We start from the raw sequence: 20,281 nt of genomic DNA on the forward strand, positions 1-20,281 counted from the left end.
GAATTCAGAACATACTTTCCTAAGGTCAAGATTTTCGATTTTTGTCTTTTGGCACAGTTTGAAGTATCTATCATTTTCGTACTTTCAATAGCTTCCTTGTGCACATACCCTTCTTAATGTGATATTACGGCCTAAATTCGGTAGTAAAAACCTATAATCACTTCCAATCTGATTAATACGTCGGATATGCAATGTTTTTAGCGACTAATAGATCTTAGCTTTAGTTGAGTTTTTTAAAATCATTTCCTTGTCTAAACGTTCTTGCATGGTAACGGCCTAAATTTGGTAGTAAATAAATAATTGCAGCGGTATTGCAAGACAATCAATTTGATAAGACAATGGATTTGCAATTTGTAACCTGCAGAAGCTCGTTAAACTCCAAGCAACTAGTTCCTTAAGCTAACAGGTGTATTCTAATTTGCTTTTAATAGTTTCCTTGTGCACAAACCTTTTGCCTAAAATTATCAGTAATCATACTCATTTGGACAATACAATTCATTTGCTTACCTGCAAAAGCTTATTGAGCTCTTAGCAACTAAAATATCTAGCCTTAATGATTTGGCGCAAAATAGTACTTTTTAATGACTAGCACATCTTCCAGAAGGAAGGTCGTTAGTCCTCGATTTGTGGATTTATGGTTTTAGCTAAATTATAATTAAAATGTGTTTCACAAAAGATGTCATGCTGATTAATTGAGCAACTTCCTGTATCCCAAATGTATAAAAGAGGAAGAAATTTCCAGTAAAAATCATCTTCAAAGTTCATTTGCTTAAGAAGAACACACAATCACTCACAAATATGAAGATTTGGAAAGCTTTGTTACTCGTCTCCTTCTTGGTGTACACAGTTCACTGTGAAACAGAAGAAGAGACAAAGGAAGCAGATATTGCTGAAGATGAAGAAGCAGGAGAGATTGAGATGAAAGATGAAGAGATGAACGCAATGGAAGATGATCGAGAAGACGAACAAACGAATGACGAAGATGACGAGGATCAACCACAACAAGAAGACGAAGAACAACAAAATGACATCGAAGAAGATGAAAATGGTAAAACATAATGATTATCTGAAATTCTTTTCCATACAAGTATTTTTTCTTTGCAATGCATAGGATCTATATAATCTTCATCAGTTTCTTTTATATTCTTATCAAAAGAAAGAATTTGTAAGTTTCCTCGTTTTATTGAGAGTCTGGTTTTTTCAACTCCTTCCTTCTATTGCTTACTGTAACGTTGATAAAATGACATATTATTTCTTCGACTAAAACTCATGGTTGATTGAGATACTTTTTTGTCCGCAGACGAAGACGCCTCTCGCCACAAATACCGTCCAGCAGTGGTTTCTAAAAAGACTCTCGCCGTCTTCAAGAACAGAAAAGACCAATGCAGAATTGCAAAGAAAAAAGTCCGATGCTACAACACACGAAAATTGTGTGTCAAACGTGACTATAAGAAGCGATGTATCCGTGCCGTCGTCAAGAGAATCTGCTTGTACCAATTCACCAAATCTTGCCGATTCTGCACACGTACTTTCATCCGAACATGTTATCGATACAGATACGGACACAAGAAATACAGAATCCGATGCAGAAATTGTTGTTACAAAACACGATGTAATCGAAAAAACGTTCGATCCTACACAAGAAGAGTGGTTGTCAAACAAAGCTTCTTCAACATCAAGCCAACCTACAGACCAAAATATTAAATTCATGGATTTTCTGAACATTGAACGAAACGGACCTGAAATCGAACACCGCATAAAACTAATTTTTCTAAAAAAATTTTCTTTGTAAGCGCTTGCATTTTCTTCTTTAACTGTAAAATATGAAATAACTTGCATAAACTTGCATTTGTCTCTGATTCTGCGTGCTACTCATTACAAACTTCATTTTGAAAAAAAAACTAGTCACCAAAATTCAGCACATGTGTCTATTTTAGGTTATTAAATCTACCATGGAAAAGTAAATCCAACCTACCTTTAAGTTTACGGCTTACAGCCATCGACTTTATTTGTTGAAGATCCAGTTCTCAGTTTACTTCTGCATTTATTTGTGCTTCCAACCAGGAAATAACCAACGGATAGTATGGGAAAGAACTTTCTTTCGTCTTCATAGAAACCACCACCACAAAAATCCAAAAGATTTTATCTTTTATTCCTAAAGTCCTTGCAAAAAATAAATGCAACGCTCGCGCGGGTTGGTACATAGTCGAATTAAACTTTTCAGAACATTCTCTCTTATCTCAGAGAAAAACCAACACTATAATTGAAACACAGACATATCATATGACAAACCTCTCTCCTGGGTTCCTTTCATATATTTGTAAACAGAAAATTTCATATTGCCCCAAGTCTCAGCAACTTCAGTAATTCCTTTCTCAATGCTCAACTCTTTGACAGCACTTCCAACAATGTCTTGGATGATTTCAGTGAAACGATGTAACTCCATAGCAAACATATTCTCCAATGTAAATGTCTCCGGATTCAAATCGAAATCCATCTTGGTAAGCTCCATTAAGCGTTTCCAATGTCTGCAATAGGAATACAGTGCACCAGAGATAGATCAAAATTTCTTTTTGAGATGAATCAGTGAAAACAAATTTGCGACTCATTGCTAAAGCCCGAAGGGCTAAAGGGAAAACTTCAAGCTTTCTCAAATGAGAAAAAGTGAACCTTTAAGATTTATGCCGAGAGTAAACCTAGCGATTTCTTTGTTCTCAATGCGACATATTTTTTCGAAATCTGGCGATGGGATTTCACCTTAATTTGGGATTTCACCTTAATTTTGGATTTTTTGTGAGGACTACGCAGGTCTGGCGTTTCAGATGAAAAATAAGTGGCTTTATTTCCAATCCTAGATTCTCTTCTCTAGCCCCTTTAGGACATTTCCTTATATCCACACTGTAAAGAGGACAACAAATATACGGAATGACGATGTGAAAAAAGCCGTGTGTAGAAGGGGAAAAAAACAGTTAAAATATACCTTTCACGCAACGCCTCATTTTTCAGATCCGAAAACAATGGAATTGAATTCTTGAATTCTCTCAACTTTTCTTCTAGAATGTGACAAATGGGTAGTGCTTTCACATCTCGAGGTAGCTTCTTGATTTCTTTAATAAATCCATCAACACCATCAGAAAGAACAGTGACGTTCAAGTTAGCCCATAATGTACTGGACCATTTAATACGCGCAGCCTAAAAATAAATAGCAATGAACAACAGCTGGAGAAAAAAAGGTTTCACTAGATCTTATAAATTCGGCTCTAGTGGAGCGAATAAATTCGGCTATAATGGAGGGAATAAATTTGGCTATAATGGAGGGAATAATTTGGTTAATGGAGCGAATAAATTCGGCTAATGGAGCGAATAAATTCGGCTAATGGAGCGAATAAATTCGGCTATAATGGACGGAATAAATTTGGCTATAATGGAGGGAATAAATTTGGCTATAATGGAGGGAATAAATTCGGCTAATGGGGGGAATTGTGTGCTTCATTTACGGAATTTGTGATTTCAATATTCGGTTAAATTCGGTCCATGACCGTATTTTTGAGAAGATTCCCTTATAAAGTTATAGCAGGTTTTCATTACATAAAAATGCTGGCTTACCTACAATGTTATTAAAAAAATTTTTAGCTGGCCAGTTGGGTTGTTAAGATATTTTTAACTGTATGGACCAAAAACTTGTTTGATTTGAGGAGACATTCGAGTTATTGATACTCAACTCTAGTAGATGTTGGGCAATCAGAAAATGACGATTTAACCCTGTTTTAACGATGAATAAACAAGTCGCGCACTAGACCCATATACCTTATCGGGGAAAAAAATGTCGGGGAAAGTGACGAAAATTTTGAGGGGGTGACGAAATTTTCCCACGACGAATTTTTCCCCCTATTTTTATCACCCGACCAAAACTTTTACCCGATTTTTTTATCCCCGACCAAAATTGAAATCTAAATTTTTCACACCTTTATTAACCAAAATTAGTGCTTTAAACGTCGAATTACAAGATCTTTTTTTGAGCTAGTGAAGGAAACCATTTCATTTGGACAATTTAGTTGGGTGAAAGTGACGAATTTGAAATATTTGTCGGGGAAAAGTGACGAATTTGAAATTTTGGTCGGGGGAAAGTGACGAAAATGCCTCTAGGTGACGAAATTTTTCCCCGACGAAAAAAAAACCCGACTAAATAAAACTCCGACATTTTTTTCCCTGATAAGGTATTACATTTGCCACCATCTAGTTCGATCTTCAAGGACTTAGTGCAGGACTTTTCTTCATATGAGAGAAAGATTCGACTTATGAGAAAATTGTTTTAGTTTGAGTTCAAATAATAAATCATTTCTGTACATATGATTAGTGCGTGAGCACGGAACTCAGAGTAATATACTTTTTAGTTTTTTAAATAGAAGATAACTTTTAAAATATTGATATTGGCTCTGGTTCTTTAACTAATTGAGCACTCTTATGATGGCATTAATTGACCACACTTGTTTAGTTCGAATAACAGAAAGATTCGAATAGGCATACCGCAGTGATTCTAAAAATAGACATCAAAATTACTGTTTGTCCGAGTGTTAATCCTATCATCGTTTGTATTAATTGCTTTCGCAAGTCGAATACACTTTTTGACAATACAAAAGTAATAACTTGCACGCATTAAGAATCAAGATGAAAAGGATAGTGGGATTGAATTTCGGTCAAATGTTGAAAGTAATAATTATGACGTTTGCATAGCAGTGTGCTATTATAAAGGTTCGAATTAAAGAGAATTGACTGTAAACAGTACTCCTAACCGAATTGTTACCTTTTGTCGTTCGTAAATTCCATAAATCAGTTCCAGTCCTTTAATCTCTTTCTCCATCTGTTGCATTTCTGAATACATTGTGATGGGTAAATCGAACAATTTCTCAGCATTTGCCAGCTCCTGACGATCTTTCTCAAAACGGTTGAAATCTTCTTTGAACGTTTTCAATAACTCCACACCTATACGGGAGAAGCAATTGGATTAGAAATAACCGTAGAGCAGACAGAGGTGGTCCTCCTGATGTAGGGGTAGAATAGCGGCGATTGTTAGTTTAATTTCCAAATACGTCATTCATCTGGGTGGTGAGGAAGAACAGTTGAGTTGAGTGAGACATTTCAATTAAGTTTGGCATTGACATGTTTGGCTTAGAGCCCATAATCAGTTTTGGGGAAAATTTAGTCGCCTGCTAGTGATAAACTAACATAAACTAGAAATAGGGTCGCCAGCAACCAATATCTGTAGGCCGGGAGGGAGGTAAAAAATTTTCCGAGACTTGAACACCGCGATCTTAGACGTTGTTTGTGTTTTCAGACTATAGCCAATACCACTACTCGCAAGGACATCCCGTTAAATAAGCACGGAAGACTGAATTAGTGATTTAGACAATTTAAAATTAAACTACGATTTAAACTATTAATTAATAAACATTTCATCCTTGGCCGGATCATGCAAACAAAAACTAAAATGACACTTGAAATCTCTCTGTTTAATGTTCAGCAATTAAAAAGAAAGATCGAAATTGAGTGGCGCATTGTTTCCATCCAAATAGTAGCCTTCCTGTTGCTTTCGACTATGGTCGTAAGACTTACTTGACGGTAAAATATAGACATTTGAAAAAAGCAAAGGGTTTGATCAAGCAAAATTTAGGCCCTTATTGGAACTTATTGGACCAAATTTTGATCAAGGAGCAAAAAGTAGAAATTTTCCTAGTTTTCCGACCCTTAGTGGGACTGAAATTTAATTTTCTGGCTTTTCCAACCCTTATACTACCCGGTACTCTTCACTTTCCCAAGGTCCGCCCTGGAAATTTAGGTAACAAGACACTCCTTTGAAGGGACTTCCTATTGAAAATGCTTTGAGATGTCACCAAATCCATTAACTCATAATATTTTAATATATTTCCAGCGTATTAGTTGTATGTAGTTATTACAGTTTTTCAATTTCTAGTATGGAGGGCAGACCTTTATACATCCCTGCACCAAGTTACTTAATGCCGGCCAAGCAAAATATTATGATCGGAGTTTTTTTGAAGCTGGTACCCGCGGAGAGAGCACTAATTCTTATTTCACTTGTGCACTAGTGATGTAGCGCCGTTTGTCGGTAGGCAAAGTTTAAAACACTACAATGGCTTCTTTACGGGTACAAACCAATGAAGTATAAGCCCGAAGGGCTAGAAGAAGCCAACAAATCCTACCAAAGTTGCGCGGCCTTGAGCGGCTCGCCTGATTTTTACACAAATGACAGATTGAAACTTAGATTTACCGCTAAATTTCGAAAAAAATATCAATCGTAAACAAAGGAATTGCTAGATTCAATCTGTCGTCAAAAATGCGGCGCATTTTTAAGGCTTCACTTTTTCTTGCCTGAGAAAGGTTAGAGATTGAACTCTAGCCCTTCGGGCTTTATAAAACTCAATGGTACAAACTTTCAAAAAACTTCGATCAAGGATGGCGGATATAGCTTGGTCCAGGGATAATGAAAGTCAGTGGTGGAGAGTCGTTAAACCCTTTTAACTGGCAGTTACCCTTCATCAGGTAAAGAGAAAATTTTATTAAATGTTTTTAAAAGTTTGAGCCAAAGAAGAAAACAAAATCTTACCTCTGTCTAGATCGGAATCGACTGATCCTGGTCCTTCGTTGACAAACACTTGACGGAAAGATGTGATTTGGGAAGAAAAATCTCCTACCTGTGTTTGCGTTAACTAAAACACAAAAAATATGAAGATTGAAAATCTTTTTACATGGAGAACCTTAAAATTGCTAAAAAGTTGTTTAAAGGACATCATTTAACTATTATCTTACCATTACTTACAAAGCATTTTTAAACAAAGAACTAATTTTTCCATCCCCTACCGGTACCACACAAGCACAGATTTTGAGAAACTCGTTTGTTTAATCTGCTTTTGTCTATTCCGCTTTGTCAGCACAAAAGCGCCTTCTTTCTATTACCGTTTCTAAGTGCCTTATCGACCCTTTTTACCCGGCCCTTATTGGCGTTATTTTTGGGCTCGTGGCGTAATAAGGGCCTGCGTTAAATTAGGGCCGGCGTAAAAAGGGCAGATAAGGTATATCTTTAAAACCTACCTTTTCCATTTTCTAGTATAGCAAGAAAGCCAAGCACTTCAACGTGTCATGTTCGAAAAAAGAATTCACCTTTAGTCAACTTACTTGAGAAAATTGTACGTCAAGAAAAAAAATTACAATCGCTTTGCAGAGATCTTATACTTAGCTTATAATACGTGTTATTTTGACCATATAAGCTCTTTGAAAGCGAGTCTTGGAGAAACAACATTCAAAATATAAATATTGATGAGTTCAAACCTCAGTAAATGTTTTCTTGACAGAGACAAGGCTGGCGTCAACTTCTTTGGCTTGGTACGACAGGTCTTCCCATATTTGTAAAATATTTGACGCTAGTTCACGTTCACTTTCTCCCGCCTAAAAAAATACACAAAATTAAAATTAGATTTAGAATTCATATTTTGACCAATATGCTTTTTCAGCACGGCAGGCAGAAAATTTTACTGCACACATTGGAGACAAAAAGAGAAAAATAACGCTCTTTTCTCGCACAAAAAAGAAAGAGAAAAAAGATTTGATCCCATCTTTTTTCCTCAAAAATCACGCTTTTTCGAGGAAAGATAACTTTTTAGACTTTCTTCATAACTCTCAGGCCATTTTTGATGCCCTTTAAGCGTCCGTTTATCAGACACTGCCTCTCCTGAAATTACTAAAATTTTGGTAAACACAGCCTTTTTAATAGAAAAACACTAGAAAAAGTGTCATTTTGGCCACCAACTGACGCTGCCTTGCCTTTCTAAAATACAGCTTGACTCTTGAAAGCAAATTTAAAGTATGATAGCTCAAAATTTAAGTTAGTTTTTCTCTTTCCAAAAGTGAAAACATTTTTAGTTTTCTCACAATCTCAATCCAAACTTTTTTTGAAACACCTAGTATAAACGGTCATCTTTCGGTTTCCAGTTTCCGATTCCACTCCTAAGGTCTACTATTAAACTAACTTTATCTTAAAGTGTCGGCCCAACCCCTAACCGGAGAACTAATAACCGGAGCAAGGGGAAGGTGTCAAAAAAGAGACCATAAATAAATAATTCACCTGGATGTTATACATTTCCAATGTACGATACCGTTCGCGTAAATCACAAATTTCTAATTCCACTTCCAACTGCATTTCACGTATCTTTGCAATACTACTCAAAACAAATTTCAAATCTTCAAGTGTGTCAGGTGCTCGTTTGAGGTCTTCAGAGTGACTCTGTTCGATAAAAAGAGGTAAGAATTAAATAAAAAGCATACATAAAAAGGGGTGTATCCGCGAGAAAAAGTGGGAACATTGCTAGAGTGGTCATCTTTTCTTTGGTTGCCCGTTCTGACGCTTCCTTTTACCCCCAAATATTATCTTGAACATATTTTGGTCAAATTTGACATCTTTTTTTTTTGCACTTCACAGGGTTAAATTTTGTTTAGATTATTATTCGTGTTTAATGTGGAAACCTTCGTTTCGAATTTTTATCAAAAAAAATTTTTTGTTAAATTTTGTTAAAATTTTCAGAGCTTTCCAGACACGTAATTATTGTTTTTTAATTCCAAATCATTTTGGATGATATGAAAGGATTTGCATCTCTTCCTTGTTTCGGTTGTTTATGAATAAAATGTCTTTCTTCTCTAGTTCAATAAAGAGGGGAACATTTGTGTTTAGCCCCTTTTTATATTAGAACGGCTGCTTGAAAAGAATTTCTTAGAACAGTCAATCTTGTACCCATTATCTTTTCGTCCATTATAGAGCCCTTAAGAAGTCACCAAAACAGATAAATGATTCGATGAATTAACTCGCTTAAAAACTCAACATACTCGCCTGGGAACGTAAAAAGAATAGTTTCAAAATAACTAGAATTAAAAACATACCTCCAAATTGGCTTTCAAGGCGAATAAATTATCTTTGGCTGCATCTTTCAAGAAGTTACCAATGGATTGAACCCAGCTTCGAGCGTTGGTTTGGATGCTCAATACCAAAGGTTCCAAGTTCAAATGAATGAAATCAATGTCTTTAGTTCTTGGCTGTCCTCCAATCTATATAGAAGGAAAATCGTAAAACTATGAGGTAATACATCATCAGGCTTGAAAGGCTTAAAAGGCTCATCATATATTGGCCTCGGTGGACGTTGAATTTCACCAGCCAAGGGAGACACAAATTTTCATTTACTGACTTGGTTTTTTTATTCGTACACCGGTCTAACGCAATAGCTAATATGTAATTATCTATTTAATAAGAATTTTACTAGCCTCGATTCAGAAATTCGTACGCATAAAACCGATCCACCGGCTATTCTAAAGCATATAAAAGTTGACCAAGTGTCTGTAATATGGGATCAAAATTTCATTGGGCTTTTCCAGAAAAAGTTTGAATATGAGGGGTGGAGGATATAACAATTTTCAGTGATTTACCCCCCGGATAAAGTGACTTCTGGCCCCCGGACAACGAGTTTTACCCCCGGACAGAGCAAATTTACCCTCCGGACAAGGCAAATTTTGATGATTTTTCGCTACTTCCCGGACAATAAATTCTCCACCCCCATGTACGGACATTTTCTGGAAGAGCCCATTCTGAGATTTCATTCAGTCTCAGTAGAATATTGAAACCTCATTAGAAAATGAAAACCTTTTGTCCCATGGGGGGGGGGGTAGAATGTCTGAGTCTTAAAAAATGCAAACCTCTTCGACGAGATTGGAATAGAATTGTAGTTTCTCATCGTACTGTACACAACTTGGCTTCTTTGATGCAAATTTCTCAATCAACATGGTCTAAAGTAAGAAAACAAAGTTACTCAAATTTGTACTGTAAGGGACCAATTTTGAACTCCCTATCAAGACGAGAATCCCCCCTCCATAAATAATTCGAGCAAAAATAGAGAATACTGACTTTAAAAATTGAACATGGTAGAATTCAATCTGATATCACATATAAGAACTTTTATAACCACTGCCTTTTAATACCCTGGACCAAGTTTCTCATTCCCGGACAAGCAAAATCTTTGATCGGAGTTTTTTGAAAAGTGGTACCCTAATGGCGGTACTACTCAATAGCGGTGTAAATGCATCGAGAGCGCTAGATCTACTTTCCCTCGAAAACTTTTGATGATGTAGCGCCGTTAGACGTTGATTTTTAATACTGCATGGCTTCTTTACGGGTACCAATTCAAAAAAAAAACTTCAATCAAAGATGGCGGATATTAGCTTGGTCCAGGGATATATAAAGGTCAATGTTTTTAACAGGAAAACAATGTTGGAAACTGTACCGTAGACAATTCTTAAAGAAAAGAACTTTAAAAAGAATGCTGACATCGCATAAAAAACAAAAAGGAGTTGGAAGACCACTTGAGATTATATAAGATCTTCATATCAAAAACAATTAATCTGACAATTTTGTTGAATCAAATAAATCAGAAAGCTGGCAATGTTGGCTACATAAGCAGGTTAATACATTATAGTCCGTCCTTTATCATCTAAATTATAGTTAACGACTTCTTGGTTAAAAAAAAACTTTTCTTTTCCGTATATCGATGACAATGTAATGAATATAAAGTATGAAGTGTTTGTACTGACGATGGCGTGGGCGAAAAGCTTTTACTATGATTATGAAATAAATTTTGATTCTTTAATAAAATAGAGATTAATATACCTTATCAAGACTCCAAAGCCTTCGATAGCGTTTCCACTTATTGAGGTACTTGTTCAATCCGCCCAGGATACTTTGCACAGATTTGGAGACTTGGACAACTAATTCGATGACTTGAGGATGTGCTGAAAGATCTTTGAAGAAACTGAAGATAATTGGTTCGTCCTCATTGTTGGAGTACTGTGGTGGTGTTTCAATACATGTACCATGCATCCAACGGATAAATAGTTTGGTGCTGCAATTAAGAATACATAGACAAATAGAGTATAAGTTCACAGTCTCATTATGTTTAAAGATGCCTTATTGGAACTAATTTTCGCAGGAATTAATTTTAGCGTTTTTCGCAGTTTTTCGTCAAAATCGCGAAAATTTGAGCCCGCGAAAAGTTTTGAGAGTTAAAAACCCCGAAAATTAATTCCCACGAAATACAATTTTTTTTCAATTTTATCAAAAAATTTGAAAAATCCCTATGGAAATGAAAGAAATTTGTCCAAAAAAGGACAAAACCACGAAAATTAAAACCCGCGAAATGCTATTTTTCGGATATTTTTTTACAACCACGAAAATTAATTCCTGCGAAAATTAGTTCCAATGAAGTACTCTAATTTATGATATATAAAGAGAGGAGGCGCGCCTCTATACAAACAGTAGAATTGCTCAAAATTTGTGCTCCCGCAGCGCTGCTTTTGTTTAAAGATGCTGTGCAAGAAATAGTTGGAAATATGTTAATGATGTCCTTCAACTAAACAATACAAAATAATATCCATTTTTCACCCATAAAATCCATACAACATTAATTGAACACGAAACAACGTTGTGTGCTAGCTGGGGGACGTACCTTTCAACAGTGTCTCTGACCATCTGAAGGAGTTGTTTATACAATTCACTGGCAGCTGGTAGTAAAACAATCTCTGGTGCAGATAAGACAGTTTCCACTTGAAACATGGGTTGGTTTGATTGGATCTGGTTGATTAAACTTCTCAAATTCTTACATACAAACTATTAAAGAAGACAAGTTGAAAAATCAATTTGCTTAGCGTCTGATTACCGAACGCTGCCCTCCTGAAATTAATTAGACTTTGGTAAAAAACGGCCTTTTTATTGAAAAAAAAATTGGCCCGGAAATGCTGTATTTTGGTATATACTTTTGGGCTATATTTACACGTCGAAACAGCAATTGTTACAAAAAATATAAGATTTACTGCATGTTTGAAAGATATAACATCAAAATATTTATGTAGATTAAATTATTCTGGTCACGTCGTGAGATTTCGCGAGATAAATTATCGCAAATTTGTTTGATCTCATAAAAGAGTTAACCAGAGTAAGTAAATACCTTGAGTAAAGAGTCAAAGATCTTCTTCTCCCAGTACTGATAGTATTCACAAAGAGCTGGTGATTTGCCAGTGTTGGTATGGACGACAATCCCTTCCATTTTGGTGAGCAGAGGACCAATGGCACGATATTTCCTCGCTAACGAATCCATCTCGTGAAGGCGAACTCGACCAACGAATTCTAAGTATTCCTTGGCAAATAAAAGAAAAATGTTGATTTATGGAAATTTCTTAAAGTCTTACTAAAACACACTTATCAACAACGCTTGAACTGGGCGAGATATTCCCAGGATCGTCGTAAAAAGTCATTGCATTGATTTTTTATTAGCCCGTAAAAGCTTAGAACCATAGTTCTTATTATCTAGTCCTCAAAATTCATCATTATAGGCAACAAATAAAGGTAGTTAAAACATTAGCTTACCTTGGCTTCAGGCAAAATGTTGCCAGCTTTGGGAGGTGGTCGTTGAAAGAGTCGACATTTCTCAATGACGGCTAACCGTCCTTGGATGTCTTTGGCATTCTTCTGCACTTGATTGATCAGTGACTCAAATTTACTGATTGCCTGTAGAAAGGAAGAGAGGAAGAGTTTTAAAATTAAATCAGTTCTTTTAAAACGAGTAGAGTCAACAAAGCCTTATTCATCTTCCACCGTCTAAACAGTTTCTTGTTATTGAGACAGGTTTAAAAGGTGTTTTTAACCAAAAGGGAACAGCAATCTTGTTTGGGCTAAGGAGATCTTCGAAATATAGAGGTTCAAGTTATTAAGACTCTGTTTCTTATTTGGAAGCCGGAACTACTAGTTCTATATCAAAGCAGGGAAATCAGTATCTCAAATTTTCAGTTTAGAATTCGGTGCTCCAAATCTTTGTCAGGTCAATAAACTCTGCAAGTTTTTTATAAGAACAACCAAAATTTTTGAACCCTTCATATGTTCTTATACTTTTTGAGTTGCAAGCCTAAAAATGTTCTTATTTTCACCATTTTGGGAGTATTCCTATGCTATTAACTGAGAAATTTGGTGTTTCGCGAAGTCTTAAAATGTTCTTTAACATGTTTTGTTCTTAGAATTTCGGTCATTGAAGCCTATTCTTATATAGATTGTTCTTATTAAAACGCGCACTACTGCGTTACTGACCTGTTCACACTTGACAATGTAATCATTGATACCAAGTGAATTCCAATTCAACCGTTTCTCACCAGGTTTCAAAACGCGTTGCAAGTCTTTAATGTGACTCTCAAGAAGTTGGTACTGAAAGTGAAAGTGTTTAGTTTTGTAGTAAGATTGGGCTATTCCAGAAATAGTCTGTACCTCCTATGTTGAGGAGGTGTGACGTCCAGGGTGGTCTGGAAAATAAAAATCCAGGGTGGTCTGGATTTTTGAATGATAAAATCCAGGGTGGTCAGAAAAATCGGGATGAAAATCCAGGGTAGTCAGTATAACGAGGTCGAAAATCCAGGGTGGTCCAAAGAAATGGGAGAAAAAATCCAAGGGGGCCCTGAAAAATTGGAAAAAGATTAAAAAAAGATTTCCTCAACATAGGGGGTACCAATTTTTTCTGGAATAGCCCATTAAGGGTTTCTTAAAATGTATAGGTTTTTTCCTAAAGTAAAATCCAAAGTCATGGCATGGCCAATATCGTGGAAATAAGTATTTTCTGTGAGAACCCTTCGCGTGGACGGGTTGAAGAGCGAAAAGTTAGAATAAAGGATGATTATTCCATACGCACCCCGAGGGGGGGGGAGGTACTTAGGCAAATGGAGGGTACGGTATGTGCTGCCCTTAGGGGTACCTTTTTTGGATATTTCCAAAGTCTCGCTAAAGGTCGGAGAAATAGGAAAATTTCAACTTTTTACCCCCGGAAAGATCGAAATTTGTCAAATTTGTCCCAATAAGGGTCGTAATATTCACTTTTCTTTGTTTTCTCCTTTTTAGTCCCGGTATGGGTCCAATGGTCGAAAGTCGGCCGGCCCCCTCCCCCGTCAGCTCACAACTCTCTAGTACCCCCCCCCCCCCCCCCCATGGATTCGCACGAAGAGGAATCGGACGGATTCAGAAATACTGAAGATCTGGACTTTCTGGCGTCAATGGATTTTACTCATACGAAAGAATGAAACGAGAAAAAAATTTAAGTATGATGGATTGAAAGATACCTCGGCTGGGTTCAACATATTAAGACAATTGTGATATTGACTCAACATTCTTTTCAAACCGTCAACATTTCGAACGTACTTGTCTTCCTATGAAATGGAAAATATAATCCGTATTTTATTATACTTGTTGTATAGTAGTAATGTTTATACATACCTTATTGGGGAATACTTCGTCGGGGAAAAGTGACGAATATTTTCCCCGGCCTAAATGCGTTTACCAACTACCAGCAAGTGACGAATTTTTCCCCAACGAAAATTTTCCCTGACGAAGTTTTCCCCGATAAGGTACTACGCTTTCTAATTTTGACGTTCCACTATTCGATGAAAATCCCCTTGAAATTAAATTATAGAGCGTCGTAGGTAGTATAGGAGTTGTACAGCCGGCGTAGTTGCTTGGTGGTTACAGAGTTTACTCACTATTTATACGAGGTCAAAGTACAATTTGAATATCACGACTAAAGTTTCTTTTCATTTTTTTAGAATTACAAGTATAAAGAGCACAAAAAGCGGGATTTTCATTTCAGACTGACTTTCAAGTTAAAACGATAAATAATATGCTCCATTTATTCAAATTCTGCTGACGGAAATTGCTAAGTTTAATAATGCTGAGACGGAAGCCTTATATATACAATGGAAAACAAACTTTAAATAACTGAATGAAAGAGATGATATCAGAATAAATTTAACTACGCACTTGTAAAGCAACATTTCTTGCAAGTTCAGGGATGGAATAACCAGTTTGTTCGAGATATTTCGATTCCATGATAACTTCGGAAAGCTTCGTTGAGAAATCGACCACATATTGGACTGGCATCGCTAGAAAGTGGGAGATTTGAATGGATTAAAAGGACATAATTTAATTATAATTTAATCTAATTATTATTATATACCTGTAGGCAAAAACAGCCATTGAATAATTCCTGCTATAGAAAATCATTAAAAAAACATTCGAACGTTCGATTATGAGAGTGTTTTATGTGAATCGTTCGAATATTTACATAATTTATGTTTAGTTTTTGCCTCTAGGTATATAATAAAACATATACTCAATAGACGTTTTCGTTGGTTATTGGATTTATTAACCCTCGGTGATGTATATTCAACTCGTCTTCGCCTCGTTGAATATTACATCACTGAGGGTTAATAAATCTCAATAACCAACTTTTACCTAATGAATATCTGCTTATTATTTACTGACATACGATTTCTAAAAAAAAGAAGGACTGCACCGCACGCAAGCAGAAATCTGGAAATTATCTGCTTTCTCGGCAGAAGATTTGCCTGCTTTATAAATCTTCAAAAACGATGTCTTTAAGATTTCCTGCTATCGCATGATTATCAGATCCTCTAATGCTCAAGGGTCTAGGACGCAAAAATCTTATATAAAAATCTAGATGGATGCTATTCTATCTTTTCAAACCTACGGTCTTAAGAGCTACATACACTACACGATAATTGCTGAGTGCCGGCAATATATTGAAAAGATGTTCGCAATATATTGTCATCTCCATTTCCAATATTCCAACAATATAGGGGGATTGTTTAAAGAAAAAAAATTCATTTTTATAATAAGAGTACTTCGTACATTCCGGTCCACAAACCATATTGTCGAATGTTGTTCGTCATTATATTGTGTAGTCTAAGTAGCCCTTTAGAGGTAAAAGATGCACCAACTCAGACCATAACAATGATATTAACCCTTTAACTGCCGTGCGTATTTTTTAAGGTTCGACCTATTTGCCGGCCTATTTTTTTTTACACCCTCGACCTATTTGCCAGTGTCGGCATATGCCGACATGGGAAAAAAGTAGCGATTTTCACTTCATTTTCTGAATAATATATGAAGTATCAGCCAAGGACTATAATTTTGAGTTGAACATTGTAGAATAGTTATTTTTCAACATAGAAAAGTTTTTAACTACTCATTTTTTTCATTTCAAACCATCAAATGGAAAAATCTTGTAAAAAATGATAAATTTTCGGCAAATAGGTCGAAATTTCGCATGTCGGCAAATCCCGACAATGGCAAGGAAATCAAAAATGCTCATGTCGGCATATGCCGACATCGGCACGGAAAGGGTTAAAATCATTATGGCACGCGCAAACAAAGTCGTGACATTGACACTCAACTGAGGATCTTGATTCATCAGAAAAGATGTAGGTGTGAGTCTAAGAGGACTTCCACAAACTTAATTGGAATATTTATGTGGTTGCCCTCATTTCTTGATCGATCAATACGAAAGTTTTACCTTGACTTTTTTGAGTACTGACACTTGGCAATATTGAATCAGCTGTGATTGGTTCATTTGTCGGGTGTGTCGATCGACCGGTTACTGAAGATGTCGATGTCCTTGTCAACAAGTTCTTCTTAAGGTAGGACATCAATGTCGAATTGACTTGTTCTCTCCATACAGTATATTTCTGTTCTTCGTAAGCTTTCATGATACGTGCTACAGCAACGTACTTTCGTGTTACCTTAAATGCAGATATATTGTAGAATTAAAGTGAAAAAGTCAAATCAATCAAGTCAAAACAATCTTTTACTGTAAAGCCCGGGGGTACTTGGGCAAAAACGGGTGCTGGGTAGACGCGGACCGGTACGGGTCGCTCTTTTCTCCTTACAAAGTAACTCAAAAGGTCGGGTTTTTCACAAATTCGAGTCAAAGAAGAGTGAAAATTCAAGAAAGTAAGAAAAATTTTCAAAAATATTGGAGAATTCTTTTGAAAATTGGAAGAAAATTTATGAAAATGTCTCTCTATGGGTCACTTTTTTAGCAATTTTGTCTCTCTGAATTTTGACTGTTTATTACGGTCTAAATGGTTCATTTTTTGCCGACAGTCCGTAAGTATATTTATTTGGTGGCTGTCGTTGGAGCCAAAATTGAGGGAGTCTACCCCTTTTTCTATTCACCCTAGAGCTAAGAGCTCGAATGCTGGATTGTGGAGCGCCACACCTATTTTCAACTGCCAGTAACTTATCGCATAGAACTGACTAGTTAATGTTGCATGGGGCAAAATTGACTCTCAGGACTGCAAAAAATTATTTTTTTAATTTTTTCTAGTCTTTTCATTATTTTTCAGCGTAGTGATTTCCTAGGATATTTATATTTTAGGCCAGTTCCTTTGATAGGATGGTTCACTTTATCTCTCATTTTATTGCATGTCCACTTTGCTTTCAGTAGTTTTTGAGTTCTGCAAATATAAATCCCAATTCAAGTTTATTTTTGATAATTTATGCATAGAAATTTATTTATTTATTTATTTATCAATTTTGTCAACTATGTTTATATTTATCCACTTTGCTTTTTGTTTATATATATCAAACTTCAAAACCACATCATCACACATCTTCATTCAGTTGCTTTTGGCCAAATTCATTGTTAAACAATTGGAGAAAAAAGTAGTAGTAGGGGCCACTATGTCGCGAAAAAGCTTCCCGTGTGCAGCAGCTTGTGCAAAGGGATTTTATGATTGAATATTGTTCCTTGAATGTAGAAGATCAAAATTTGAGAGGTGGGGCCGGGTGTGACCACCCGTTGCCATGGAAACTGACGTCATTGGTTACTATGGCAACCAAAGTAAAAAGTCGTCAAAATTGAAAAGCTTTTGTTCCATTCGAAAGAGCATGAAAAACTGATAAAGAAAAAGGTCACAACCTATATCTGAAAATGAATATATCAGGAGATATTAAGGAAATAAGGCAAAATGACGTCATGAAACGATGACGTCATCGAAAAATAAAAATTTTCTAAATTCAAAATTTTTGCTTTTTTGGAAAGAATATCTTTCAGTGAACATAAAATATTGTTACGAAAAAGTCTGAAAATCCTTTTCAAGAAGTCTATTAGCCAAAGTTAATATTTTAAAATTTTGCCTGTAATGTGCTGGCTGGGCGTACCCCAAGCTCCAACCTTCGACAAGCAAAAATTGAAAATATCAATTTTGGCCAATAGACTTTTTTTTAACGAATTTTCAAACGTTTTCATAATAACATTTTTATTTTCAGCTTAAAAATGTTCTTAAACAAGTTCTTAATTTTTCAGACAACTCTAAATCGACAATATCATGTAAAATAAAGACTTAAAATTGGTAAAATTTGGACAATATTTGACTCTCGATTTTAGAAAATCCATCCCTAAGTTCGGTTAAAACTGCTTGAAAAGAGGAAAAAATTGTAGTTTCTTGTCATTTCTTTCCAAACTGAGGCTGGGCATGTTCTTACGATGTTTATAATTTTTCGACGAATTTCAGCCTAAATGTTCTTATAAACTGGGTTCTAATAAAAAAAACGTGTAGAAGAGATTTAAATTTGAAATCAAATCTCTGACTAATGAAATTGAAAGTTTAAAATGTCGATATTTGACAATTCAAAATGAACTGAAAATCATATTCCCTCAAGCCTACGAAGAACATTTTTCAAATCAATCCCATCAAACTCTGTTTAGTTTTCAAGAAGTTTGGAAGAACAGTTGCCATCTCGACTATTAGAACTGGACAAGAAATAACAACAGCAACAACAAGAAACAGCTGAACAACTAATGAGATTTAGGCGCAAAGAGATCTAACTGAACCCACCGACAGCTTTCAAACTTCAGCTGAAAACTTTCAAACTTCAGCCGACAACTTTCAAACTTCAACCGACAACTTACAGCTTCAACCGACAACTTCCAACTTCAACCGACAAATTTCAATCTTCAGCCGACAACTTTCAAACTTCAAACGACAACTTTCAAACTTCAACCGTCAACCTTCCAACTTCAACCGACAACCTTCCAACTTCAACCGACAACTTTCAAACTTCAACCGACATCTTCCAAACCTCAACCGTAAACAATTTCGACTAACTACTTACAAAATCCAAGCAAATTTAATGAAAGAATATATAGTACAGCTAGGGAAATTCAAGAAAAATCGTTTTACCGGCAATTATCGGCTGTTCTGGCGGTTTTTAGAAAGTTCCGGCTTCAAACATCAATTTTATTGACAATTGAATCATGCTTGATTGTGGACATTGTTATCAATAATGTTTTTGTGTGAAAAAACAACGAAATATATAAGGAAAAAATCAAATGAAAATTCCAGCATTAACGCATTTTTCTCAAAAATTGGTACTTTTAAACAATGCTGTTTTATGAATAGTCGAACGTGCGCAACGCACTGGGCTCAATTTCAGTAGCTTAGTTATTTATAGGCCCAATTGTAGACCCCAAGATATTCATCAAAGGAATAAGTGTGCCAAATTTAAGCCAAATCCAAGCATTTTTAAAGTCTCCAGGCTGCCCAAAGGTTTTAGCCTCGTTTTGGCGAAAAACTCGTCCCCAGGCCCAAAAAATCAAAAGTTTTGAAAAATGAAAAAATAAACCCCAGATATTCACCCAAGGAACAAGTGTGCAAAATTTCAGCCAAATCAAACAATATTTGAAGTCTCCAGGCTGCCCCAAAGTTTAAGCCTCGTTTTGGCGAAAAACTCGTCCCCAAGCCCCAAAAATCAAAATTTTTAAAAAATGAAAAAATCTCCCACAGATATTCACCCAAGGAACAAGTGTGCCAAATTTCAGCCAAATCCAAGCATTTTTAAAGTCTCCAGGCTGCCCTAAAGTTTTTGTGACAGACAGACAGACACACAGACAGACACACAGACAGACACACAGACATTGTCAGATTGTAGCTCAACTGAAGTTGAGAATTGAGCAAACATTAAAGACAATTGACTTTTTGAATAGATTTTCTTCTAAAGAAAAATTTTGGATGAAATTTGAAGAAAAAAAAATTGAAAAAAAAAATTTCCATTTTGGAAATGCTAATTACTAAGAACATCCAGTTGATATTGTCGCGAGTCAGTATTTTTGAGATAAATTTAACCGAAAACTTACGTTATAATAGACGTAATTCCAAATATGGTTATCGAAGATAATCTTAACGGTAGAACAGTATATTTCAACGCCCTAAAATCTGTCTTCGCTGCGTCGAAACAAAAGCCATTGTGTTAAGGCTGGTCGTTTCGTGTCATTTCGAAATGGTAAGGTAGTGACGTTTTTAGAGGAGCTCAATGTATGCTAATTCTCCATGGTTATGTTTA

The 20,281-nt window shown here is 35.8% G+C and overlaps 2 protein-coding genes across 2 annotated transcripts in view; one reads left to right on the forward strand and one right to left on the reverse strand.

Annotated features, from left to right (window-relative positions):
• LOC136822160 (dynein axonemal heavy chain 10-like) overlaps nucleotides 1-20,281 on the reverse strand; it is a 130,405-nt gene that overhangs the window by 90,149 nt on the left and 19,975 nt on the right. The window contains exons 13-28 of the mRNA XM_067078404.1: nucleotides 16,452-16,677; nucleotides 14,897-15,018; nucleotides 14,203-14,289; nucleotides 13,187-13,300; nucleotides 12,473-12,613; nucleotides 12,054-12,242; nucleotides 11,556-11,716; nucleotides 10,721-10,952; nucleotides 9,754-9,843; nucleotides 8,947-9,111; nucleotides 8,138-8,296; nucleotides 7,345-7,461; nucleotides 6,623-6,725; nucleotides 4,805-4,983; nucleotides 2,981-3,192; nucleotides 2,293-2,528 (exon numbers count right to left, since the gene is read on the reverse strand). Coding sequence (XP_066934505.1) covers nucleotides 2,293-2,528; nucleotides 2,981-3,192; nucleotides 4,805-4,983; nucleotides 6,623-6,725; nucleotides 7,345-7,461; nucleotides 8,138-8,296; nucleotides 8,947-9,111; nucleotides 9,754-9,843; nucleotides 10,721-10,952; nucleotides 11,556-11,716; nucleotides 12,054-12,242; nucleotides 12,473-12,613; nucleotides 13,187-13,300; nucleotides 14,203-14,289; nucleotides 14,897-15,018; nucleotides 16,452-16,677 — 2,533 coding nt within the window. The remainder of the gene's footprint in view (nucleotides 1-2,292; nucleotides 2,529-2,980; nucleotides 3,193-4,804; nucleotides 4,984-6,622; nucleotides 6,726-7,344; nucleotides 7,462-8,137; nucleotides 8,297-8,946; nucleotides 9,112-9,753; nucleotides 9,844-10,720; nucleotides 10,953-11,555; nucleotides 11,717-12,053; nucleotides 12,243-12,472; nucleotides 12,614-13,186; nucleotides 13,301-14,202; nucleotides 14,290-14,896; nucleotides 15,019-16,451; nucleotides 16,678-20,281) is intronic.
• Nucleotides 732-1,836, forward strand: LOC136821482 (uncharacterized). Its single transcript, XM_067077717.1, has 2 exons — nucleotides 732-1,048; nucleotides 1,301-1,836. The coding sequence occupies exons 1-2, from the start codon at nucleotides 799-801 to the stop codon at nucleotides 1,702-1,704; spliced, it is 654 nt and encodes a 217-aa protein (XP_066933818.1). The 5' UTR covers nucleotides 732-798; the 3' UTR covers nucleotides 1,705-1,836.

Source organism: Clytia hemisphaerica, unplaced genomic scaffold, assembly GCF_902728285.1.
Source record: "Clytia hemisphaerica strain Z4C2 unplaced genomic scaffold, Clytia hemisphaerica genome assembly, whole genome shotgun sequence".
NCBI classification, from domain to species: domain Eukaryota; kingdom Metazoa; phylum Cnidaria; class Hydrozoa; order Leptothecata; family Clytiidae; genus Clytia; species Clytia hemisphaerica.